At 52.8% G+C, this 10,293-nt stretch overlaps 1 protein-coding gene across 6 annotated transcripts in view; it reads right to left on the minus strand.

The window, feature by feature from the left end:
- CACNA1A (calcium voltage-gated channel subunit alpha1 A) overlaps positions 1 to 10,293 on the minus strand; it is a 194,359-nt gene that overhangs the window by 32,981 nt on the left and 151,085 nt on the right. For 5 of the 6 annotated variants that reach the window (XM_016192271.2, XM_016192270.2, XM_060181835.1 and 2 more), the window contains exons 30-31: positions 10,164 to 10,274; positions 6,331 to 6,414 (exon numbers count right to left, since the gene is read on the minus strand). In XM_016192271.2, the coding sequence (XP_016047757.2) occupies positions 6,331 to 6,414; positions 10,164 to 10,274 (195 nt within the window). The remainder of the gene's footprint in view (positions 1 to 6,330; positions 6,415 to 10,163; positions 10,275 to 10,293) is intronic. The other variant, XM_060181837.1, reaches the window with a different exon arrangement.

Below are 10,293 nucleotides of genomic sequence, written 5' to 3' on the forward strand. Positions count from 1 at the left end.
CTCAGCACCATGGACAGCACCCAAGGAGCCCCATGGAGAGTGGGCAGGGCTGTGGGGTCTCTCCTCTCTCAGCACCCTGCACAGCACCCAGGGAGCCCCATGGAGGGTGGGCAGAGCTGTGGGGTCTCTCCTCTCTCAGCACCAGGCACAGCACCCAGGGAGCCCATGGAGGGTGGGCAGGGCTGTGGGAGTCTCTCCTCTTTCTGTGTGTGAGTCAAGGTTCAAGCACCCCTTGGGGTCCAGCTGGAATGGAGGATGAAGTCTAGCTTTTCTCTGCTGGCTCTTAGTTAAGGATGGGGCAGGGGTAGGGCTAAAGATCCTGCTTCCCCCGAAAAAAATAACAATTCTGGGAGCTCTGCTAAGAAAGGGGTGTCACTTCTGTGTTCCAATGACCTGGACCCCCCATCTCCCTCTTCCCTGCCTCCCAGAGGAGAAGCCATGCCCTCACGGTCAGGGGTGGAGCTCTGGCCCACATGCATCTCAGGCAGCCCCAGGAGGCAGCTTGTGGGGGTGGGGGAATGGCGGAGTGGGGTGATTGTACCGACATGCCATGCGGGAGGAGCAAGGACCCCTTTTGTGGGGGTGCATGCAAAGAGCGTGCCACTCTTCCTGGAGGGGGAGGAGGACACACAGGGGGCAGGGGGTAGGGGAGGAGGTAGAGGGGAGAAGGCTTTGTGTGTGTCTGTGTGTGGGGGGGGTCTCAGGGGAAGGCGACCATCACTCACGTAGGATACTCAAAACCTCCAGTGAGGGGGCTGGGCAGTAACGGGTTAAGCACACGTGGCGCAAAGCGCAAGGACCCGCGTTTAAGGATCCAGGTTTGAGCCCCCAGCTCCCCACCTGCAGGGGGGTTGCTTCACAAGCGGTGAAGCAGGTCTGCAGGTGTCTGTCTTTCTCTCCCTCTGTCTTCCCCTCCTCTCTCCATTTCTCTCTGTCCTATCCAATAGCAGTAACAACAACAAATGGAGAAAATGGCCTTGGAGGGTAGATAGCACAATGGTTATGCAAACAGAATCTCATGACTGAGTCTCCAAAGTCCCAGGTTCAATCCTCCACAACACCATAAGCCAGAGCTAAACAGTACGCTGGTTAAAAAGGGAAAAGAAAAAAAAAAGAAAGTGGCCTCCAGGAGCAGTGGATTCATAGTGCAGGCACCAACATAGTGCAGTGAACCCTTTACTTCTAACTTCCTTCCCCAGTCTTGAGGGCACACCCCAGAAATCCTACTCCCTGAGGCCCTAACATTCCTGTTGTATCCCTAGTCAGTGACCCCCCAAGTCCAGACCTGATCTACCCTCAGGCCTTGGAGGGTGATATGGTTCCCTCAAGTCACTCCATCCTGTTTCTGCTCTCCAGAGTCCAGCCACGCCCTGTTCCTGGGCTGTCTCTGACCTGCTGGCCAAGCCTTCCTGTCCCAGGACCTCTGCACACCTACGTTCTTACCCTTTAGCTCTTGGCTCAGTTCCTGTTTCTGGACTAAGCCTGAAACCCCACAACCTGGCTTCCCCCCCTCCGTGGGATTTCTCTACTCAGGGATCGTGAAAGGTTGGGTGGGTGGAGAAGGGAGTTAGGGTTGGTGAGTGGGGAGACAAGAGATGAGATGGCGGGTGGGGTGTAGGAGTGTAATGGAGGAGAGAGAGAGAGAGAGAGAGGTGGGGGGTATGGAGCAACCTAGGAAAGGGCTCAGTGGACAAAGCGCTGGATTCTCCAGCATGAGGTCCTGGGTTTGATCCCTGGCATGGCATGTACTAGTGGGAGGTTCTGCTTCTCTGTGTTTCTCTCCTGCCCCCTCAATAAACATGCAAGTCTGCAATCTTGGAGCTGGTGCAGTGGTTAGAGCATTGGATCCTCAAGCATAAGGTCCTCACGTGTGAAAGTGATATATCTCTCTCTCTCTCCCTCTCTCTCTCTCTCCCTCCCTCCCTCTCATTAAATCTTTAAAAGAAAATGAGTCAAGGACCTGATTTCAAGCCCCCAGTCTCCACCTGCACATGGGAAGGGGGAAGCTTCATGAGTGGTGACACAGTGTTGCAGGGGTCTCTGTCAATCAAAGAGTGAGAGAGGAAATGGAAATTTGAGATTGAACAGAAAGGGTGTGTGTGTGTGTGTGTGTGTGTGTGTGTGTGTGAGAGAGAGAGAGAGAGAGAGAGAGAGAGAGAGAGAGGAAAGAGAAGGAAGTGGAGATGAAGATGAAAAGAAAGAGGAGGAGAAAGCAGAAAAGATGATAACAGTGAAGAAAAAGAAGGAAAAGGGGCGAAAAGAAAAAGAGGAAGGAAGGAAGGAGGAAGAGATGCTAATCTGGATTCTAGATGTCCTGCTACACCTGTGCCTATATGATCATCCCTGAGCCCCAGTCCCAGCCCTCCCAAGCCCTCCCCCATCTTTGCCTACCCTCAGACCTTCCAAGACTCTGAATTTAAGACTCTGGTGACTAAGCCCCCAAAGGAAGGCGGGCTTAGAAGTGCAGAGGAGTGGAATAAGGGATGGGTAGATCGTTTTTTTTGGGGGGGAGGGGTCCTGGTCTGAGGGTCCCAATTCCTCACTAGCTCTCAGCCTTGGAATGAGGGAAAAACTGGACAGGCTGGCCTGCTGGCCTCCATTTAGGGGTGCTCAAAACCTGGGAGAGGCCGAGAGAAAGTGAGCGAGGGAGAGAGGAGGTTGGAGAGGGTTCATCCAACAGCGCAGACAGCTCACCCTGTATTACGATCTGGGAGCATGATGCTTGGGGTAAACTTCACAAATGGTGGGGCTGTGCTGTGGCCTCTCTTTCTCATTCTTTCTCTCTCCCTTTATCTAAAAAAAAAAAAGATTCCACCACAAGTGGTGGAACTCTACGAACACATAATCTGAGATAACCCTAGTGACAACAAGAAAAAAAAAATAAATACAGAGAAAAAAAAGTAAGAGAGGGAGTTTCTGGGAGGGGGGATTGGAGAGACAGACAGATCATCAGGGTTGAGGGGGGTAGGACAGGGATGGGGTGGGTGGGAGAGACTCATCAGGCAGCCCCCAACCCCCACCCCAAGAAGACCCAGGGCACCCCGTGCAGAAGCAGGTTGGGGAGGGGCTGCGTTCACAGGAAACGTTAGGCGTTTAGACTTCAGAAAGAAGTAAAACCAACCGGATTCTAGATGTAGATGAAGAAGGGGGGTAGCGGGCGGTGGTGGTGGTGGTGGTGGTGGAGGGGGGACAGTTGGGGAGGTGTGGTCAGTGTCAGTTATCGATTGATGGGGGGATCAATTTTGTCAACCGATACGCCGCCAGCCCGCCCCCCAAGATTGTCAACCAATGGGTTGTAGATTTCCCAGGGTCCCATGGGGCCAGTGGTATTTGGAGTGGGGGAGGGACGTGTGGTGTATGGACACACAGACCACGGGTGTGTGATGGACAGAATGTATTTCATAGTGCATTTTGATTGGATGAGGTTTATTTTTGTTTGTTTTGGATTTTTTTTTCAGACGGCGGATGACATTGTAAAAGATGGAGCATGGAAAGAGACAACACAAGAAATACGATCATTAGCCATCGCACCAAGTCACCCCCTTCCCCTCAACCCCCAACCACATATGGGGTGTGTGTGTAGGGGGGATGGGGATGTACCCCATCTCCCCACCCCCCAGGACCCTACGAATTTTGAGGGACTTGACATTTCAGAGGAGTCTGATCTGTCCCATTTATCTGGCTTAGTCTGGTTGAGGTCAAGCCTCAAATTTTGGGGACGTAGATTGCGGTGTGGGCTCCGTACTAGGCAGGGTGAACCTTCCTCCCCTCAGCCCTGATCCCCTCCAATCTGGTCTTTCTCTCAAGATGTTTAGATAGACTTGCAACCCCAAGAGTTAGTTTCTTCCTTTCTCTTCCTTCTTTTTCTTCCTCCCTTCCTCTCTTTTCTTTCTCTCTTTCATTCTTTCTCCTCCAGAGCCCTCTCAGCTCTGGTTGGTGGTGGTGCAGGGAACTGAACCTGAGACATTGGAGCCTCAAGCAGGAGTCTCTTTGCAGAATGCCTACACTGTCTCCCTTCCCCGCTATATCTCCAAAATTTCAATGCAGTCACACCGAACACCAATAACAATAACCATAATTTTGGTGGCTTTCCAAGTGGGGGGGCGGAGACCCCTGGGGCCATGTTCCTGGGCTGTAGGATGTCACGGACCCATGTAGCTGGTGCCACTCCGTAAGGGTCAACCCATCAGGGCTCCCTCAGGGCCCACAGGTAACTGTCCTTCCTGCCAGGTTATGTGCCAAGTGCTTCAAGCAGGAGGTTTAGAGCTGTGTCAGGTAGGATGCCCTTCTTCCTAGAACCCTCTGTCTTTGCTCTGTTTCTTGTAGGGTGTCTGGAGCCCACCCTGAGGGCTGGAGCACTCACAGGGAGGACTGGCTGGACTGCTGAAGTGGACCTATTTCTTCCATACATCCTTTTTTTTTTGGGGGGGGGACACTGCCCCCAGGAAGATGTTGATTGCAGGCTGCCTGATGAGGTGGTGAAGGATACTCTGGGCTCTTAAGAGACAGAGGAACAGGGCACCCCATTGAGGAGATAACCCTTCGGAGGGCCTGACCCCATGTGTGGGAGACACAGAGGAGAAGAAGTCTTCTCTCTCTTCATCCTCATCAAGTTTCCAAAACAGAAGAATATTCCAAACTGTTCTCCTTTTGTTTTGGGGGTTCAGATGGTGGTGGTGATGGGAGGGCCACCCAGGGGCCACCAGGCTGGACTGTTGGTTCTCATGCCTTCTTAGGCATGAAGCCCCAGTCTCCCCATCTGTGAAATGGGAGGGGCAGCTTCTCTTCCTCCAGGTCCCACTTCACCCAGACTGAGTTTCCTTCACTTCACTGGGGCTCCCAGTTGGCCTTCACCAACATGAAGGGCTGGGGAAGAGAATGGTGGGGTATCCCTACCTGCCTCACCCACCACCTTGGGATCCCCACAGTTCCTGCCTGGCCTGCATCCCATTCCAGTTCACTCTGGATTTCAGCACTCAGGCAGCACTCAGGCAGTGGACATAGCCATTCCTAGTTCTTTCCCAATTTCAGCACCTGGGAAGTGGACAGCTACTCATAATATACCCATTTCCAGCTCCATCCTGAGCTCCATAACTGAGAACAGTGGACAGCTCCCTGGAGCATGCCCATTCTAGGTTGTTTCCCAATTTCAGCACTGGGGGGGGGGGGTAAGACAGCTTCCAATTGATTGTTATGTTCCCTCCGGATTTTAGCACCCAAGCTGGTGGACAGCACCCAGTACTACCCCCACCCATTTGTAGGTTCCCTCTGACTTCAGCACCAGAGGAAGCAGACAGCTCCCACCTGATCTCTTTCTATGTTCTTTCTGGACTTCAGCACCAGAAGTGTGGACAGCTCACAGTAAGTCCAGTCTACATTTTCTCCCAATTTCAGCACCTAGGCAGCAGACGATTCTCCCACAAGGCTGATCAACAAATGTGGGAATACCTTGTCAATCTTGGGGGTCAGAACAATATTTTCCTTCTCTCTCTCTCTCTCTCTCTCTGTGAGAGGTCTCTGTCTTAGGAACCCTTCAGTGGAGCTCCCTCCTCCCACAGGGAACCCCTTATCATATACAGAGGATTCCTTCAACCCATAGCTCAAGCCCACCCACGCAGAATGCTTGGCACAGTTCCTAGTGCACGTGGCAAAGGTGCCAACAGGATGGCCCTTGTTATTCTTGCTGTTGTAACGGTGAGCTGGCCCTGACCACCAATCCTTGGCTCCAAGTCTCTCTGCCCTCTCTGATTTCCCCTCTGAGACTACTCAGCACTCCTGTGCCCCCATTTTCCTGAGAGGCTTCCCAAACCCAAGCCAAATCACTGGTAGGTAACTAAATAAGGGAACTTTGATGGGGGGGGCCTCAAGGACCCTGAGTCTTTGTAGGCAAAGTGAGGGGTAACTCAGAGGTATGGCTGCAGCCTTGGGGCTACTGCTTCTGAGGACCCCCAGATGGCTGGGATCAGGGCTGTCTTGTGGACCCCCACTGTGGCTCAAACTCAAAGGGTCTCACCTATGACTGACTTCAAAATGGGACGTGTGTGTGTGTGTGTGTGTGTGTGTGTGTGTGTGTGTATGTGTGTGTGTGTATGTGTGTGTGTTCCATCCTACATGCCAGCACCGCCTGCAGTTGTGGCTCTGGCCACCCCATCTCCCTTATTGCCCCACTGAAGAGGCACTCCTAATCCCTGGAGGTTGAGACTGTCTCTGGTGACCACCAAGTGTGCAACTCTGGGTGACCTTCTGCACTTTTGCCCCAAGCCCACCCTCAACCAGGGGTGAATCCCACTTCAACCACACCCCCCCTTGTGAAGCTGGTGGGACACTTACCCCAAATTCAGTGACCAGGATGTCAGTGATGCTGCCCAGAACAGTCACAAAGTCGAAGATGTTCCAGGCATCGCGAAAATAGTTCTAGAAGTGGAGAGGGAGGGGGACCCACAGATGCTGACCCAGGGCTAAGTGCTTGGTTCTCACGACTGGCCCAGGGAGGGGAGGAGCTCACAGGGGACACAGTCAGTCTGAGTAGCAAAATGCTGATGCCTGAAGGTGACTTAGACAGTGCCTGGCCAAGGAAGTGGCCATGGCTCTGAGTCCCAGTACCACATGGGAGCACCATGCACAGCACCCAGGGAGCTCCATCATGGGGGGGGCAGAGCTGTGCAGTCTCTCCTCTCTCAGCACCATGCACAGCATCCAGGGAGCCCCATGGAGGGTGGGCAGGGCTGTGGGGGGTCTCTCCTCTCTCAGCACCATGGACAGCACCCAGGGAGCCCCATGGAGGGTGGGCAGGGCTGTGGGGGTCTCTCCTCTTTCAGCACCCTGCACAGCACCCAGGGAGCCCATGGAGGGTGGGCAGGGCTGTGGGGTATCTCCTCTCTCAGCACCAGGCACAGCACCCAGGGAGCCCCATGGAGGGTGGGCAGGGGTGTGGGGTCTCTCCTCTCTCAGCACCATGGACAGCACCCAGGGAGCCCATGGAGGGTGGGCAGGACTGTGGGGTCTCTCCTCTCTCAGCACCCTGGACAGCACCCAGGGAGCCCCATGGAGGGTGGGCAGGATTGTGGGGTCTCTCCTCTCTCAGCACCAGGCACAGCACCCAGGGAGCCCCATGGAGGGTGGGCAGGATTGTGGGGTCTCTCCTCTTTCAGCACCAGGCACAGCACCCAGGGAGCCCCATGGAGGGTGGGCAGGGCTGTGGGGTCTCTCCTCTCTAAGCACCCTGCACAGCACCCAGGGAGCCCATGGAGGGTGGGCAGGGCTGTGGGGTCTCTCTCAGCACCAGGCACAGCACCCAGGGAGCCCCATGGAGGGTGGGCAGGGCTGTGGGGTCTCTCCTCTCTCAGCACCAAGCACAGCACCCAGGGAGCCCATGGAGGGTGGGCAGGGCTGTGGGGTCTCTTCTCTCTCAGCACCATGGACAGCACCCAGGGAGCCCATGGAGGGTGGGCAGGGCTGTGGGGTCTCTCCTCTCTCAGCACCATAGACAGCACCCAGGGAGCCCATGGAGGGTGGGCAGGGCTGTGGGGGTCTCTCCTCTCTCAGCACCCTGCACAGCACCCAGGGAGCCCAGGTTGGAGCTGTGGTGTCTCTCCTGTCTCTTTCTCTCTTTCATTTCCTGTCTCTTACCCTCTAACTTAAAATTTAACTCTTCTGCTTCAGCAACCAGGGTCCCAGGTTCAGTCCCTAGCACCACTTATCCAGAGCTGAGAAGGACCCTGGTACAACAAAACAAAAGAAAGCAGAAACTGTAAGTGTTCACCAGGAGTGGAGGACTCATGGGCACGAACCTCAGATGACCTTGGTGGCAAAGTAAATAAACTAGCAAATCGCTAAGTAAAAAATTACAACCCATCCCATCTGCAGGGGGACAGCTTTGCAAGTGGTGAAGCAGTGCTGTAGGTATCTCTCTGTCTCTCTCCCTCTCTATTTATCTTTTCCCTCTAGATTTCTGGTTGTGTCTATCCAATAAATAAAGATAAAAAGACTAAAAAAAAGTTAAAAGAAATTACAACCCACAGGCTCAGAATTCCCCACTTAACTAAGAGCAGCTAGAATGCTCTAGAATTTTTTTTTGAATCATGCCATTAAAATTGTTTTTTGTTTAGTCATGAGAGAGATGAAGAGGAGAAAGAAAAAGAGAATCAGAGCATCCCTCTGGCACCTGCGATGCTGGGGATGGAACTTGGGCCCCAGGCTTGAGAGTTCAGTGATTTATCCACTGCGCCCCACTCCAGGGTTTCTCATTTTGTAATTCTAAGGGAGTGGTCTGGGTGGTTGTGGTGGGAAGTAGGGCCAGGAGCCCCTGCTTTGGAGGAGAAAGAAGGGGTTTGAGGACCCCTTCCTGGAATGTCAAAGAACAAAAATGAAGGCAGATTCATTTGCTTATTTTTTCCTTGGAGATTTGCCTGAGCTCTTGCAGGAGGACTCATGTCCCCAACTCCATTTTCCAACATCAGATAGTGACAGAGGGGGAGAGACAGGGAGAGACTGAGAGGAGAGACACCACAGCTCTGCCCCCCACTATGCTATGTGTGGGGTACAGAAAGCTTGAACCCAGGTCCTCAAATGTGGTCAACTGTGTGCTCTATCTATTGGGTAAGCTAACTCTTGGCCCTTAAATATTGATTTTACTGTTTAATCTACAAGGGGGGGGAGGTGAGGGTTAGGGGAGAGGAGAGAACCACGTCGGTCGGTCCATGCGGTGCCAAGGACGGAACTGGGAGCCCCAGGCATGCCAGTCTTGTGTTTGACCCACTGAACGATCCTCCCAGCCTCTTTGCATGATGGCAAACCTCACCCACAGGCTCTGAACATGTGTGATTTGTGTTTCAAATCTGCAAGACCCCAAGAGACCCCATGGTGGGGAACTTTGGTGGGGTTCAAGTGGGTGATAAAATAAGTGTGTAACTGGGTCAGGAACTGCACTGGAAAGAAAAGGCAGGGGGTCAGGTGTTAATGGACCTGGTTAAGTGCACATAGTGTGAAGCACAAGGACCCGTGCAAGGATCTAGGTTTGAGACCCCGGCTCCCCACCTGCAGGGGGGTTTGCTTCACAAGTGGTAAAGCAGGCCTGCAGGTGTCTGTCTCCCTCTCCCTTTCTCCCCCCCTCTCAATTTCTCTCTGTTCTATCCAATACAATGGAAAAAATGGCCACTGGGAGCAGTGAATTTGTGGTGTAGGCACTGAGCCCCAGTGATAACCCTGGAGGGAAAAAAAAAAGAAGAAAGGAAAAAAAAAACAGGACTGGGGAGATAGCCCAGAAGAAGTAGCTGTAAGAATCCTCAAATGACAGTTGGTCCCGGGTTCGATCCCCAACATCAGCCACAGCCAGAGCTTAACAAATGAATCGTGATATGCTGACTCTCCTTTCACTCTCTCAGTAAAGAAAATAATTGTTAAAAAGTCAACCCAGAGCAGTGAAAGTTATTATTCCTGAGGTTAATGAGTGAAAAAAAAAAAAAAACCAATGAAACTGCTTAGATGAGTAAAGCAATCCACTCGCCTGGCCGAGACCCCAGAGACCAAAGGTTCAATCTCCAGTTCCACCTTACACATAAATGGAGGGAGATATCTCTCACTCTCTCTCTCTCTCCCCCATAATAAAAGTAAAAAAGTTGAGCTAGCAAGACAGCTCACCTGGAAGGGTTCCTGCTTGACCACGTGGATGACCAGGGTTCGAGCCTGGCCTTCACCACATTGAAGGTTGCTTTAGCTGCTGTGGTCTCTCTCACTCTCTCTCCCTGTCTGTCTCTGTCTGTCTACCCGAAAAGGTCAGTGTGAAGCAGCAAAACCCCAATGCTGACCAGAAATTCAATAAATAAATAAAGCTAATCTCTAAGGCAAATCAATAAAATTAAGGGCGGAGGGGAGCCCTCTTAGCCTATTAGAACACTCGTTTTCCCAATGGAGGTCACAGAGGCTGCATGTTCAATCCCCCACACCGCCTTATGCCAGAGTTGAATAGTGTTTTGTGTCCTCTCTCTCTCTTCCATCTCAATCAATCAATCCATCAATCCAGAAATCAATGGTTGAATTGGGCCTTTGGGATGCTCTGGATTGGTGATGGTGGAGACCTTAGATGCTCTGGGCTTCCCCATCCCCCCCGCAACCAACCCACAGCCCCACCAACACCCCACTCCCACCCTGAAGGCTAGGCTTACCAGAATCCCAAAGGCCATGACCTTAAGCACACACTCCAGGGAAAAGAGAGAGGTGAAGACGATATTGAAGACTCTCAAGGCATTTTCGTAAGCCACCGAGGCACCGTAGAACTGGGCGAGAGGGCGGAGG

This window comes from Erinaceus europaeus, chromosome 23 (assembly GCF_950295315.1).
Source record: "Erinaceus europaeus chromosome 23, mEriEur2.1, whole genome shotgun sequence".
Classification (NCBI taxonomy): domain Eukaryota; kingdom Metazoa; phylum Chordata; class Mammalia; order Eulipotyphla; family Erinaceidae; genus Erinaceus; species Erinaceus europaeus.